At 43.1% G+C, this 16,078-nt stretch overlaps 1 protein-coding gene across 1 annotated transcript in view; it reads left to right on the plus strand.

Annotated features, from left to right (window-relative positions):
- The first annotated feature begins 7,674 nt into the window (after window positions 1–7,674).
- Window positions 7,675–16,078, plus strand: part of TGFBI (transforming growth factor beta induced) — a 53,063-nt gene continuing 44,659 nt past the window's right edge. Inside the window, exons 1-2 of the mRNA XM_075275019.1 lie at window positions 7,675–7,867; window positions 8,092–8,190. Coding sequence (XP_075131120.1) covers window positions 7,749–7,867; window positions 8,092–8,190 — 218 coding nt within the window. The 5' untranslated portion in view covers window positions 7,675–7,748. The remainder of the gene's footprint in view (window positions 7,868–8,091; window positions 8,191–16,078) is intronic.

A 16,078-nucleotide genomic window follows, 5' to 3' on the forward strand; every position in this document is an offset into this window, starting at 1 on the left:
CATAAAATAGTGGGGGGAAAAAAGAAGCTTTAAAAAAAATTAAGTAAATAAAAGTTGTAAATCCCTCCTTTCCCTAGAATACATACAAAAGTAGAAAATGACTGTGACACACAAACACATTAGGTATCCCTGTGTCTGACAGTGCCCGGTCTACTGAATATAGGGGATCTGCAGGGCTCCTGTTCCGTCGGGAAGGGGTTAATAGGAGCTCTGCAGATCCCCTATATTCAGCCAGACTGAATTCCAAGTGGGGGGAAGAAAAACCCCAGTCCTCAAGCTCAGGGAAGGGACAGACAGACAACCAAAACACCCCCTCCCCTTCCCCAGCACCTACTGCACCCAAAAAGTCCGACCATTTTAATTTTGAAATTTACCAGTAGCTGCTGCATTTCCCCCCCTCGGCTTATACTCGAGTCAATAAGTTTTCCCAGTTTTTTGTGGTAAAATTAGGGGCCTCGGCTTATATTTGGGTCGGCTTATACTCGAGTATATTCGGTATACAAAACTGAAACCAATTCCTTTAGTTGAACACTATCATGGTGGAAACAAAGCGCTGGTACCTACCTAGTGTGCAGGACAAGAAGATTGACAAATGTCAAGTCAGATGAATCCATTTTTATGTGATATGTCATTTATTCGAAGCATTTTAGAAGCTGATTTTACCCATTTATTCCAAATTTTCGTTTGGTATTTGTTATGCATTATACAGGCATTTACATAAAGGGTTGCTGAGAAAAGGAATACACACCAAAAAGTAACTGGATAAGAGTCAGATTTCTGTTAAAGTCAGTTCAAAATTTTCAGGCAGTGAAATATACAGTATACAAGAGTAAATTTTTGAGCATTAAATTAACCCCTTCCCGCCAATGGCATTTTTTGATTTTCATTTTTCTCCATGGTGCCACCATTAATTATCCTGTATCCAGAATGGGGTGGATTTGAAGAAAAAATTTGGTCTTACGGCGTTCACTGTGCAGCCAAAATGACATGTCCCCTGTATTCTGTGTTTCGTTACGATTCCGGGGATACCAAATTTATATGGTTTTGTTTACATTTTAACCCCTTAAAAAGATCCAAAACTGTGTTAAAAATTTTTTTTCTAAAAGTCGCCATATTCTGACAGCCGTAACTTTTTTATACCTCTGTGTACGGGGATGCCTAGGGCGTCTTTTTAGTTTTAGTTCTACCATTTTCGGGAAATGTTATTGCTTTGATCACTTTTTATTCAAATTTTTATCAGAATCAAAACAGTGAAAAACGGCGGTTTGGCACTTTTGACTATTTTTCCCGCTACGGCGTTTACTGTACAGGAAAAATATTTTTATAGGTTTATAGAGTGGGCGATTTCAGACACAGGGATACCTAACATGTATGTGTTTCACAGTATTTAACTACTTTTATATGTGTTCTAGGGCAAGGGGGTGATTTGAATTTTTAATACTTTTTTTAAAAAATTTATATATTTTTTTACTTTTTTTTTTGCATTTATTAGATCCCCTAGGGGTCTTGAACCCCAGGGGGTCTGATCACTAATGCAATGCAATATAAGGAAAATGTTTGTGCTCGTACCGTAGTATCAACTACTGAAGACTATCAAGTTTTAATGCATTGCAAAATATCGGCACTTCTATTTCAGGCTATGTAGCATAGCCTGCAATAGAAGCAATGTATTGACAAGCCGGGGAGCCTTCACAAGGAGTAAAGCAGTAGACATCCGGCAGCTATGGCGGCCCCGGCTCCCGGGCGGTCGCCATAGTTATACACCCGGTATGCGCCGTACTAGTACGGCAGTTGTCGGGAAAGGGTTAATATATTCGAAGGTTTGCAAATAATATATTCTGCGCCTTGATATTATGTGTTATTGTCTTGATTGCATTGATAATTATGAACAGCTATATCTTTTATTATTCCTTGTTGGGTAATGCTCTGCATTTATTCAAGTAGATGAGAGTCCAGCTGCAGTTTTGTAGCCCCACTGTGACAGTGTGGTGATACCAGGGAACTGCAGCGCCACTCCCATACACGTGAATAGGAGTAGAGCTTCTTCTGGATGTCTACAAGTCATCAGTATGCAATGGCCTTTTGTCCTTTTGTCTTGGACCACTTGTTTAAGGTTTTTTATGCATGACAAACTATTAAGCAACATTGTGTGACGAATAAGTTGAGAAAAACACTTATTGTACAAATTTGTCCCTTGAGTAATTTATGACTCAGACTCTATATCTAAAATAAAAACAGGCTAATATGCAAAAACAAAAATAAGGGATGTGGGTTAGTTTGCATGATAGAAGCAGTGGTGCAGACCCAGACAGTCAAGACAGGGACACAAAATATGCAGCAAACTGGTTTATTTAGAAAACCAGGAAAATAAATAAACCTTGACTTCAGGAACAAAATGAGCAAAATAAAATACAGCGTTAACTTCAGGCAAACATAAAACAAAATCCTGCTCATCCGAGCAACTAACTAAGCAGAACTGAAAACCTAACTATACATGTAGCTTACAGCCAGCCACACAAACAAAACAGGAGCAATATAGTCTCAGCGGACTCAGGGTTACAGGACAGAACCATACACCTCCTTTCACCTCATGGAACTGCCCTGGAATGCAGGAGGTTCAGTCTTTTCTACCCCTGTAATGAGCCCAGGATCTACACCTGGGCTGAGGCCTACTCCAGATCCGCCCTGGACCACACATAGGTCAGAAACTTGGGGTTGATATATCTGGACTCCACTCTGCCTGTCACCTGCTCACAGGGGGTATATCCAATGTAAGATACTTTGTTAAGAGTATTCTTCTACATAATGCTTGAAAATAAAACATGAAATACAGTACTAAGGGATACTTCTCCCTAACTCTTCTAGGGTAGTAGACTAGGACTTCAGATGATGATGTCGTCTCATTAGAGATGATTGACTCATCATAAACTAAACTGGTGGGTCTCCATTGTTGCCTGGGTGACTATAGAGGTAAGACCATTGAGGAACTCCATGCAAGTAGCTCCATATGGGAAATGTCCAAAGTCTCTCAGAGGTGAAGATTGGAGGGTTTACAGAGGAATATTTGTCTAATAGAATAGGCTATTTTATGTCAGAGAAGGATTGTCTGGGCACCTAATGAGGTGGGAGTCCCTTTTACCAAAACTTGGCAAGAAAAGGCTTGAGGGCAGAACAAAGCTGTCAGACCTACGTAGGCAGGTAAGGAATAAAGAAAACAGGGTTCAATGGAACTCAGCAACTTCAAGGCATCTATTGTCATTGTGAGGTCTAGGAATATGAAATGCGTCCTCCGTAATAATTGTTAAACTATCAGAGTCCACAAGTATTTGCCTAGAACATTTTGATACAGAAACAGGTAGACCATCCACATTAAGGCTAAGCCTTCTTGAGATGCGGAGTTCTCCACGTAGTTAGTATTTGTAAGGTGTTAGTGATACAGTTTTTGTAGAGTACCACCTTCCCTTATTGTAATAACTTCTGATGATTTATTCTTACAGGTCTACCATTTGTCTATGTAGGCAGGTTATTTCACAATGCCACAAGTTGTTTTGCAAGTGATTCCACATTGCACTCAGAGCGGATCTGGGGCAGTAACCCCTAAATAAAATTGCCTCCTTGGTCAGTAGATTCTGAGAACAAAGGTAGATCCTTCTACAGAGTCACTAGACCATGAAAATAGCTGGGGGATAGCCTTCCATATTAGAAATAGATATCTCATTCTGAGATGGAGTTGAGGAATACGACGGAGCAGATGGAGCCTTGATCAGCAAAGCTGTCTGTCAGTATCAAATAAACGTTGCCTTCCACCAATATGGTGGCCAACAGCTGCACCATGTTCCAGTGGCATCAGGGCTATTGAAATGGAAAGAGATGGAAAGAAATGGAAGAGAAGCTTGGTGACCTCCAACGTCCACATTGAAAGCAGAGGTGAGCAATAGACCTCATTGTCTGCTCTTGGCCATCCTTCTTCTTTGTATTGTTCCAGTAAAGCATCTAAGCTGCAAAATAGAACCACGCAGTAAACCTCTATTTCTCCCATTTTGAGCCAGTTAGAGTGATAATTTAGTCTAAAAAACCAAGACCAAGAGATGCAACCATCCACTCCAATGCCGGCCAAAGCATGGACCCATAATAACTTGTATTGAAGTTACTGTACATCGATGTACAAGATAAAATGGGGTTGCATCGTTTGATATCTGGATATTTATGGTTAAGGCTTTACGTACCACATAATATTAATTTGCTGATTTTGATAACATTCATATGGACAAATATCGTAGATTCTCTACCACCGATCTGTATCGGTCAGATATGTTTAGAGAACTTGATTGCAATGGCCACCTATTCTCTCCATCAACACAGGCAGAATTTATCAGAAAGATATTGCAGAATCAACATGGATGGTTTGCACACTTCTCTGTTTACTTCACAATCCATTAGGAGAACGTCTTCCACTCTATACATTGCTACACGTTTGCATAAATGGCTTGTCTGGGACTATGTAAGCTGAACTTAGCTGAACGGTATTGTCTGGATAGATATCCCCCCATCTTAGCAGGGAGGTTGTGTTTGCTTACTTAGGCGTCCCTACACCACATAATGAACCATCCTATATGAAAACGTTGCCCCAGAATGAGTACATCCCACAATACAGAAAATTCTAGTTTTTATATAATTTGCAGTATACTCATTTTGTTGCACAGACATCGTAAAAATTAGGTTTCTTATCAATAATTGTGTTCTTCCCAGCATCAGAAGTGGATCATCTGCGATATATGTGAGTTTGGGTTGTGTTTCCACCAACTATTTACTTAATAAATCAATTATACTAGTAAGACTTCATCCCCATCTGTCAGGGTCCATCTTCTGCGGAGTCAATTGGGCCTGCAAATTGTTAATTATGTAGATAATCTGTTTTCCCTTAGTCCGAACAGCAGCACAACACATGGGGTATTCCTGTCCCTGTGTGCTGCTAGGACAGGTGGAGCTTTTAATTAAAATTAATTACACCACTAGAGCCCCTATAAAATGTAGGAGAACCCCCCCCCATGTCAATTAGAAAGTAAGGGCCCCTTCACACGGCGTAAGCACTCGGCTCATTCCGAGCCGTACACGCGAGCGCTTCTAAACGCTTCCCATTCACTTCAATGGGAGCGCGCGTAAAGCCGACTTTACGAGCGCTCCCATTGAAGTGAATGGGAAATGTTTAGAAGCGCTCGCGTGTACGGCTCAGAATGAGCCGAGCGCTTACGCCGTGTGAAGGGACCCTAACAGGAAATAAATACAAATACATAAGAGAGAGGGCAGCCTGTGCTGCTGTTCGGACTAAGGGAAAACAGATTATCTACATAATCAATGATTCCCCTTACATCCAACAGCAGCACAACACATGGGGATGTAGCAAGAGGACCTCCTTGACACACTGATGACAAAACAGATCGCCCGCAGGCACCCTTGAAATAGTGTTCGAAGCTCCCAATACAGGAGGAAAACTGAAAAACCCTGCACTCCCTGCAATCAGAAGTAATGCAGGGAGCCCGGGAATAGAGATCTGGGGGGTACTAGGGGGGCGAAAACATAGATCCGCCCCTCGAAAAGCTAACCTATAGATCATAGATCTGCACCAGAGCTAACCTGTCTCACTACCACATGAGATGGAGTGACCAGCGAGGCACAAGAGGAGAACCCGGCAGTCCCCACAATGGAGGAAGATCGGTGCCGTCTCCAGAAGGGTCAGAGCAGCAAGAGGGGGAAGGTAGGGAACTGGCCCCAAGATCTCATACAGTGGCGTAACTAGGAATGGCGGGGCCCTGTGGTGAACTTTTGACATGGGCCCCCGACCAACACCGATGCCGAAGACCTCGACCTACCCCCTCCTACGCATTCCTGCACGTTCTATTATCCCCCATAGTGGGCCCTGCACACAGTATTATCCCCCATAGTGGCCCCTGCACACAGTATTAATCCCCATAGTGGCTCCTGCACACAGTATTATCCCCCATAGTGGCCCCTGCACACAGTATTATCTCCAATAGTGGCCCCTGCACACAGTATTATCCCCCATAGTGTCTCCTGCACACAGTATTATCCCCCGTAGTGGCCCTGCACACAGTATTATCCCCCATAGTGGTCCCTGTACACAGTATTATCCCCCATAGTGGTCCCTGCACACAGTATAATGCCCCATAGTGGCCCCTGCACACAGTATTATCCCCCATAGAGGCCCCTGCACACAGTATTATCCCCCATAGTGGCCCCTGCACACAGTATTATCCCCCATAGTGTCTCCTGCACACAGTATTATCCCCCGTAGTGGCCCTGCACACAGTATTATCCCCCATAGTGGTCCCTGTACACAGTATTATCCCCCATAGTGGTCCCTGCACACAGTATAATGCCCCATAGTGGCCCCTGCACACAGTATTATCCCCCATAGAGGCCCCTGCACACAGTATTATCCCCCATAGTGGCCCCTGCACACAGTATTATCCCCCATAGTGGCCCCTGCACACAGTATTATCCCCCATAGTGGCCCCTGCACACAGTATTATGTCCCACTGTGGACACCCATAAACAATTATTATGATCTGGGGTCTTTTCAGACCCCAGAGTATAATAATCGGAGACCCGGGGGAATAAAAACATATAAAACTACTGTTTCTTACCTGTCCCCCGGCTCCTACGCTGTCGGCCTCCGCTGCCATCCTTCTGCAATGACATCGGACGTCACATGACCCGGGACGCAGGCCAGGTTCATGTGACGTCAGAGAACAAGGAAGGAGGCCTGGCAGGATCATGGAGAGGTAAGTAACAGTGTTTTTTTATGTTTCTTACCTCTCCCGGTCCGCCAATCATTATATTTGTGGGTCCGAAAAGACCCCCGAGTATTATGATAGCAGCGGTAGCGGCTGTCACCGGACCCCTAATGTCCCGGGCCCTGTGGCAGCTGCCTCTGCTGCTATGGCGGTAGTTACGCCACTGATCCGATATTAAGTAGTCCTCACCCCTTCCTGGACCAGGGGAGGGGGGAAGAGAGGCTACAAATGAAAGGAGGTGAAAACCACTCAAAACAAAGCAAAAAACAAGGGAAAAGAACAAAGGGAGGTAAAAGAAACCTAAAAACACAGGGGAGAGGTGGTGTAATTCATTTTAATTAAAAGTTCCACCTGTCCTAACAGCAGACAGGGGCAGGAATACCCCAAGTATTGTGCTGCTGTTGGATATAAGGGGAATCTGGCTTTTTTATGTCAATTTCAGTGAAAAAATAATGTTACCCGGCGGATCCCATTATAACCAATGGGATCCCTCGGACCACGTTGTTATTCGTCATTAGATCCATGAAATATGAATATGAAAAAATCCCGTAAAACCTGAAAAGGGACCGAAAAAAAGTTTATAAAACTTCCAGCCTCAGTCAAAGTCTAATCTGAAACTCTCATCCATATAAATATTCATTGCAGATTAACTTGTGAAATAATGGGCACATTCTGCACGAAGGGGTGACAGCAGGCGGCACCGGCCAGTCCTAATAATTGTACCTCTGAATTTCTGAAACTCTTTCAGACACACAGCCAAGAGGTTACATATTCCCCAAAGAGTCAGCCTGGAAAGTCAGGCTCGGATTGCAGCAGTAGCTTGTTTTCTCCACCCATTCCAGCTCTCGGTCTATTTAACACAGCACAGTTTATGTTTCCTGGCTTTTAGTTCAGAGCAGTGGGAGTTCGCAACCTGCACTTACTCCTCTCAGAATGAATCGCATTGTGCTGCTCGCCTCGACTCTTACATTACTGGCCACTTTAGTAACTTCTGCAAGGTATCCGTATCAGAAAGTCCTACAGCACAGCAGGATCAGGGGCAGACAGCATGGGTAAGACCTGTCTATTGTAAATTCTATTATCTGGATGGAGACTATTTGCTATGAATGGTGTAATAGCAAGAGTAACAATGCAACAACATTGTCTTTGTCTGGTTCTAGAGCTTTATCTGGATACAATAATCTGTATTACTATGCCATAGATTATTAGGGGAAAGTCGTTATTTTTTTCCGCCAGTGTTATAGTATTAACTTTCCATCCTTTGTTCATGCCATAGGCCCAATGTGTGTGCGGTACAGAAGGTGATGGGGTCCAACAAGCAATATTACACAAACTGCAAGCAATGGTACCAAAGAAAGATATGCGGCAAGTCAACGTAAGTCTTCTCCTACATTGTGATATGTCTCGGGCCAGACCATTACGACAATGCATTGTGGGGGATATGGCTACTGATTGTTGAGTACTTGGTGCTGGGGAATTTGGAAGAACAACCACGAACACCATGTTCATTACTGACAGTACAATGTGTAACACGGCTCTAGAACTGGGAATATCAATAGGAGTTGTGTTAAAAGTGATTTATTGCGTTAATAATACAGTGCAGTCTGGAGGAGGAGAGGAGCAGATGTGTAGTTTTGTAAGAAATGTTCCAGTATAATGCATTATTTGTTCAGGTTTAGGAGTCCAGTGGGCGGTCCTTCTTTATGAGTGCACAGAGCTAGGACCGCCTACTGGACTCCTAAGCCCAGAATGAGCAGAGATTTACATGGATCAATGATAAGATATACTGGAACTTTTCTATCAGAACTATATCAGTCTTCTAAGATAAGATAATCCTTTAACAGTCCCATCATGGGGAAATTTCAGGATCTCTTGCTGCCCACACACTGAACATGACAAGGTGTTGTCCAGACTTACCGCACAGAATATTATTATGTTTCATACTCTGAATTTTATATGAGTTGCATCCGAAACTTATGCAGTACTCCAAAGGTCTACTGTCATGGACATTTGTACAGTAAGTTGCCCATATGTTTAGCGGATGTAGCTTGGCTGTGTCCATCACTGCTCCAGTTATGAAAACTGAGAGGGATTGATATAGAAAATATATTGGAAAATTGTACAACTTCCCAAGTTACTCTTATCAGGATTATATAGTAAGACATCGCGGCAGAAGGGAAATCATTGCCTTCCCCTGCAGTCTTTTCACCATAATAAGTAAAATGTAGGGGATCTATATCAGGATTTTTGGAGATCCCTTTGTGAACTATAGTGGAATTTCTGCTAGAATTGTTGCATGCTCTGCTTACTATCTCTTCCCATCCCCAAATGTTGTTGCTTTTCATTGCACCCCCCACCACCACCACCACCTTCAGAGTGGCCATAGGGTAATATATCCATGTAATCCAACAACCTACAGTAAAGGAGTTGAGTTAGATTACAAAACCATGGCTTCTTTCCTTCTAGATAACGTTCCACTCTTGTTCATTGGCACAACACAAAGCAACCTATGGACAAGAGTGGTTCATTTTGGAAGGTAGGTCCGGTTCACATCTTCGTTTGGGCCATTCCGCTCCCATATCCCTATGAAATATGTGGAGAGAAAGGTCCTTTTCTTTCTGCATTTTTCGTGCGGAAGCCACACGGACCTCATTATAGTCTATGGGGTCAGGGGGTTTCTTTAGATAACCGCTTTTTTATGCAGACGGATTACCATTTGGTGAGGGGCCACACGGTTGCTCAGTGGTTAGCACTGCAGCCTTGCAACGCTGGAGTCCTGGTGTTCAAATCCCGCCAAGGGCAAAAATCCATCTGCAAGGAGTTTGTATGTTCTCCCCGTGTTTGCATGGATTTCCATCCCATATTCCAAAAAGACATACTGATAGGGGGAAAAAATGTACATTGTGAGCCCTATGTGGGGCTCACAAACTTGGAGACCCCCACATTTGGTGGGAGTCTCCAAGCGGAATCCCCTGAACGCAGATGTGAACCGAGCCATAGCCATGCCTTTCTAATATCTCACAACATCATTGTCACTGTTCTTACTTTTATTAGTGAACAGGGCTTGTCTATGTTCACACATATACGGTATACTATAACTTACTGATATACCATGCTATATTGTATGTAATATGCCGTTTTTCCATTGTTCTTTGCTCCATAAGATTTGCCGCTGTATACAAACAGACTGAGCCAGTTTTCATTAGAAGCCCTTTGACTAACTGGTGTTGCTTTAGACCGTAGGAGGAAACTTGAGACCTCGGAGTAAACCCACGAAATTTCAAAGGGAGAATACAAAAACTCCATGTATTTACCACCCAGAGTTGAAAATGATCCTAAGTGACTCAGGGTCAGATTGCTTTATTGATGTCTTGCCCTGCTGCTTTCACAAACAGAAGGCCATATTCATACAAGGACATTGCAAAATCTGACTCATTGGCAAGTTTGTGCTACATCTTTGGTTTTACAGCTGTGCTAACTTTAAGGATGTTTAGGCTTCTTATGAAAAGAACAAGACAAGGGATATAGAAATAGCAGCGGTCAGATATAGATTTTTATTAGACCTCATAATACTGAAGGATAGCCGGGCAGAGGATACATAGAAATGAACTTTGTATGGTCTACATCCATATGCATATCAGAAATCTGCAGCATATGACTTCGCTTGTAAGCAGTGCTCTTATACTATCCATACAGAGGATTTACATGTCTTTGCATGTATGAGTTATGAACCATTTAAGAAGCACTCCAGTAGAAGTAAACTTACCTATGCGGTGAAGCATATACTATGTAATGCAGTAGCTCTTGTGTATTATTATTATTATTATTTATTTATATAGCACCATTAATTCCATGGTGCTTTACATTTGGGGGTTACATACAATACACAGAATATACAGGTAGATATAATACTAACAATAACCGACTGGCACAGTGGGGTAGAGGGCCCTGCCCGCGAGGGCTTACAATCTATGGAGGAAGGGGGTAGAGACAGAAGGAGAGGAGGAGACTGTACAGATGGCGGTGCGGTGATAGTGTTATTGGAGGTTGTAGGTCTTCCTGAATAGGTGAGTCATCAGGGACTTCTTGAATCCTGTGATTGCGGGAATCAGTCTTATGTGTCTTGGTAAGGAGTTTCAGAGTATGGGGGATACACGGGAGAAATCTTGGAGACGGTTGTGTGAGGAGTGGATGAGAGCAGAGCCGAGTAGGAGGTCATTGGTTACGTGTGGGCAGGTAGCGGGAGATTAGTTCAGAGATATATGGAGGGGACAGGGTGTGGATGGCTTTGTATGTTAGCGTTAGTAGCTTGAACTCAATTCGCTGGGCTATAGGAAGCCAGTGGAGGGACTGGCAGAGGGGAGCAGCCGATGAAGATCGGGGCGTGAGGTGGATTAAGCGAGCAGCGCAGTTTAAGGTGGACTGGAGGGGGGGGGCGAGGGTGTTTGCTGGGAGTCCATGGAGAAGGGTGTTGCAGTAGTCTAGGCGGGAGATTATGAGGGCATGGACGAGCATCTTGGTAGTTTCCTGGGTGAGGAAGGAGCGGATACGGTGGATGTTCTTGAGTTGGAGGCGGCAGGAGGTGTTGAGGGTTTGAACGTGTGACTAGAAGGATAGGTCAGAGTCCAGGGTTACGCCAAGGCATTGGGCCTGTGGGACAGGGGTAATTGGCGTTCCGTTAACTTTGATAGATGGGTCAGGTGTAGGGGCCATACGGGGTAGGGTGAAGAGGATGAACTCTGTTTTCTCCATGTTCAGTTTGAGAAAGCGGGAGGAGAGGAAGGAGGCTACAGCCGCTAAACAATCTGGAACTCTGGCCAGCAGGGAGGTAATGTCTGGTCCAGAGATGTAGATTTGGATGTCATCGGCATAACAGTGGTACTGAAAGTCATGAGATTCTATGAGTTGTGTATACGTTTAGCTGCTTTATATGTTATTTGCTCCTTTAACATGGTTCCTAATGCTGGCTACATTTCCCAAGATGTCTCTAGTTTTGTAGAAATAGAGAGGGCAGAGTCTAAACGCACTGTATTTGCTTTGGTCTGGCGGTGATAGAATTGTTGTGTCCTAACTCACTGTAGAAACTTGGTCTATTCTGCCTCCTGCTTGTGATAGGTTTCTCTCTGACAGCTATTACAAGCAGGAGGTAAGGGAGAGGAGATATACATATACATAGGAGTGTGCACACAACCCACAGATAAGGCAGATATCTTTGGGGAAGATTTATTAAAATTGTCTAAAATCAAAACTTTCCTAGTTGCCCATAGCAATCATTGACAGAAGACCCTTCATTTTGTATTCGGCACCTAGAAAATTAAAGTTGTGATGTGGCTGGATCCGATGGTAACAGTATATTTTTAGGCAGTTTAATAAATCTATCCCATTGGAAATACTGGGAAACAAGGAGGTGGAGCTATATGGAAAGGGGAGTTATCTAAGTGATGATGTAATCCAGTAGTTCACATGGGAGAGCAAACTGCAGATTGGTAGTCAGACGGGGATCACATGCAACTGCCATTAATGTCATGTTCACACTATATAAATGCAACTATGATGGAAAGAAAAAAAAAATCACATCTAGAATACAGCGGAGACCTAGCAGCAACCTTTTTTGTATGGTGTGCTGATTTCAATGGGACTCTTGTCCCTGTCTTCTTCTGGTGGATATGACTTTCGGATAAAACATAGTGGACAATAAGGGTAAGTTCACACTGAGTTTTTTGACTAAAAAGATGGCTCCCATTGAAATCAATGGGAGCCGGTCAGGTCTTTTTTCCCGGAGCCAATTTGTTCCGGCTCCGGAAAAAGAAGCGAGATGCTCATTCTTCTGGCCGATTCGCCTCGCGACATCCACCAGAAGACACTCCCTCCTTCCAACTAAGCCCATTCATTGGGCCTAATCCGGAGCGGAGTGTGCAACTGGATGCTGGTGCCATGCACCGGTATTTAGTCGTGGCTACTCGTATTTTGGACCGGAACCTGAGGTGGCCTCCGCCTCAGGTTCCGGTCCAAAAAACCCTGTGTGAACTTACCCTGGGCCTGCTGGGGTACCATGGATGCCCCTCACACAGACCACTCTTTTTGCTTATTACATCCATATAAATTTGTCTAGGCTTGTGGAAATAAATGGATTACCAGTATAGCATGTTTAGCTGCCACATTATAATTTTGCAATTGTGTTAGGGTACAAAAACAAACTGCACATCCAACTGTTGTCCTCTGACTAAACAGCCTGATCGCTAGGATGTCACATCTCACCACCACCCCCACCCCACCAAAAAAAAAAAAAAAACAACCACCAAAAAAAAACAAAAAAACACTTTCCCTTATTGCTTCTTCCTATCTGACTATGTTCCTATGGACCACAAGAGCGAGCGATTGTTGCCTTAAGCAGAACTGTCCCATATATAAAACAGTGTCCCATCTGCATCATATGAGCATCATGTTTTAGAAAATCCTAAGAAATCCGATTCAATCATTTGTTACATTCTTAGGGAAATCTGCTTCTAGTTTCTAAGTGGAAACATCCCTTTCTGTACACCACGAAAATAATATAAATTCCATGTCTACTAAATAATTATCTCTTAACTATATGCCATAGAAAGTATAACACGGAACATTTGAGGGTTCACATACTTCTCAGCTCAGTTGCTGCCTTCTTGTCATGTGTAACATTCTTCCACTCATTGCTTACTGGACTGATTCCAAAACCATAATCTCTGCATCAGTTCAGAAGTAGGAAAAAACCTCAAACTATTTCACAAAAGGGATTTTTATTCATATTTCCTTTGGCACACGTTACATGTAGAGACCGGTCTCTGACTGATCTGCTTACCAAGCTGAGTAACTAGCAAAAGTGGTTTCTACCCATTTCGAGTTAAACAAGGTTATTGTAATGTGTCCCGCAGGGACATCTGATATTTTGGGCATTTTAAAGAATATGTTCAGGGGTTAAAATGGCCTGTTCAGAGCTCAGATCCATTCAAGTGAATGCAACTAGGGTGTAATACTACACCCAGCCACTATACAACATATGGCACTGTTCCTGGTATGTAGTGTGGGAGCCTTCACTAAAGCACTTCAACCCCTTCAATCACCTGATCACTGGGAGTGTAGGGAGTCAGATCCTTGCAGATCTGGTATTGATAGGTCATCCTGCTATTTAGGCTAAGCCCCCACATTGCGGAAACACAGTTTTTTTTGTTGCAGATTTTGTTGCAATTTTTTGAGCCAAAGCCAGGAGTGGATTTTGGTTTCCCTAACCTGATTCGAGAACTATTGAGTCTAGAATACTATGGTCAGGGGATAATCGTACACATTAGGGAGAGTGTGTGCCTACATAGGCAGTACGGAGACTTACAAGTCATTCCTGCTCCACTAGGGATTCTGCCAAATTAGTATTTCTATTCCAAAAGGAACAGATTCCCAGCTATGGACAGCGCTGTTTCGGCCTATTGGGCCTCCTGAGCATAGCGCAGGGATACTGATTTGGCAGAGTGAGAGACTATAGACCAGGGTCAGGGGATAATTGTACACATCAGGAAGAGTGTGTGCCTACATAGACAGTACAGACACTTACAAGTGTCCGCTAGGGATTCTAGGTAAAAAATATGCAAATCTATTCTCCAGGATGTAATTAGGACAACAGTGCACTCTGTACGCCGCTCTCTAGCACACACACTATCCCTGATGTGTACAATTATCCCCTGACCCTGATCTATAGTCTCTCACTCTGCCAAATCAGTATCCCTACGCTATGCTGAGGAGGCCCAATAGGCCGAAACAGCGCTGTCCATAGCTGGGAATCTGTTCCTTTTGGAATAGAAATACTTATTGGGCAATTAAATCCGCATCATGTTAGTAGACTTTTTAACTGAGTCATGCATGATGTTAAGGATGCTGCCCTCTAGAGGGCGGCATACAGAGTGCACTGTTCTCCTAATTACATCCTGGAGAATAGATTTGCATATTTTTTATCTAGAATACTAGGGAGCCACAGGATCTCTAAAAATGCTTTACTCACTTGATACCAGAGACTTATGTCAACACTGATGTAAATGGTAATCCATCAAATATCAACTGTTTTACATTGGCTCAATGAATGCATTTTTATGACATAAATGGTATTTCCCATGGTAGATGCAGAACATTTAGTTCTTGAGAATCCTGTGAGCTGTCAGAATCGGTAGTTTCATTACTGAAGTGAATCTTGACACAGAAGGAGAAGCTGAATTACATATTTTTTCGCAAGTGGACAGACAAAGTAGTGACTAGGTTACCTGTATTCACCCGAAAGAAACAAATAATGATTAACATATGGTAATAATCACTATATTTCAGTGGAAGTGTGAAAATGAAGGGTTTTTAGCTAATATTATGAGTGTGGGTTTTATAGTGGAGAAGGTAGCTCGGGAGAAGCAGTGGTGCGGACCCAAACAGTCAAGACAGGGACACAAAATATGCAGAAAACTGATTTAGAAAAACACGAAAATAAATAAACTTTCGCTTCAGGTACAAAATGAGCAAAATAAAATACAGCCTTAACATTAGACAAACATAAACCAAAATCCTGCTCGTCTGAGCAGCTAACTAAACAGAAATGACAACCTAACTATATGTGTGGCTTAATACCAGCCACAAGAACAAAACAAGCACAATATTGTCTCACCGGACTCAGTATTACAGGACAGACCCAGCCGCCTCCTCTCACTACCTGGATCTGCACTGGAGTGAAAAGTAAGTTATATTCTTCTATAGGTGGGATACTTATGTATAGATGGGATACTTATGTATAGCATATAGGGTTCAGCCAATCTTGAGATTTCAGGATCGTTTTTAAAATCCAATTTTTGATCATTTTCCAGCCGATCCCCATCGCAATCGTGAAATTTGCTCGGCGATCAGGATCCGATCTTTCCCGATCGCTCAACCCTAGTTACTTTATGATTATGGAGTAGGGTTGAGCCGATCTTGAGATTTCAGGATCGTTTTTAAAATCTGATTTTCGATCATTTTCCAGCTGATCCCGGTCGTGAAATTTGCTCGATCGCCGATCCGGATCCGATCACTCAACCCTAATACCATAGTCACGAACTTTATTTTAGATACTTATTTAGCAACTTCCAGTTGGTATCAAGGCTCAGGCTCTGCTGTAGCCATCCTTACAGGAGTCCAGGTCCACTCTGCTCTTGATAACTAGCGAATCCCATCCACATATTGCAGAAAAATACGTGCGGCGGAAACGTTGCAATTCCAAACCCATT

Source organism: Leptodactylus fuscus, chromosome 5 (genome assembly GCF_031893055.1).
Source record: "Leptodactylus fuscus isolate aLepFus1 chromosome 5, aLepFus1.hap2, whole genome shotgun sequence".
In the NCBI taxonomy this organism is placed as follows: Eukaryota; Metazoa; Chordata; class Amphibia; order Anura; family Leptodactylidae; genus Leptodactylus; species Leptodactylus fuscus.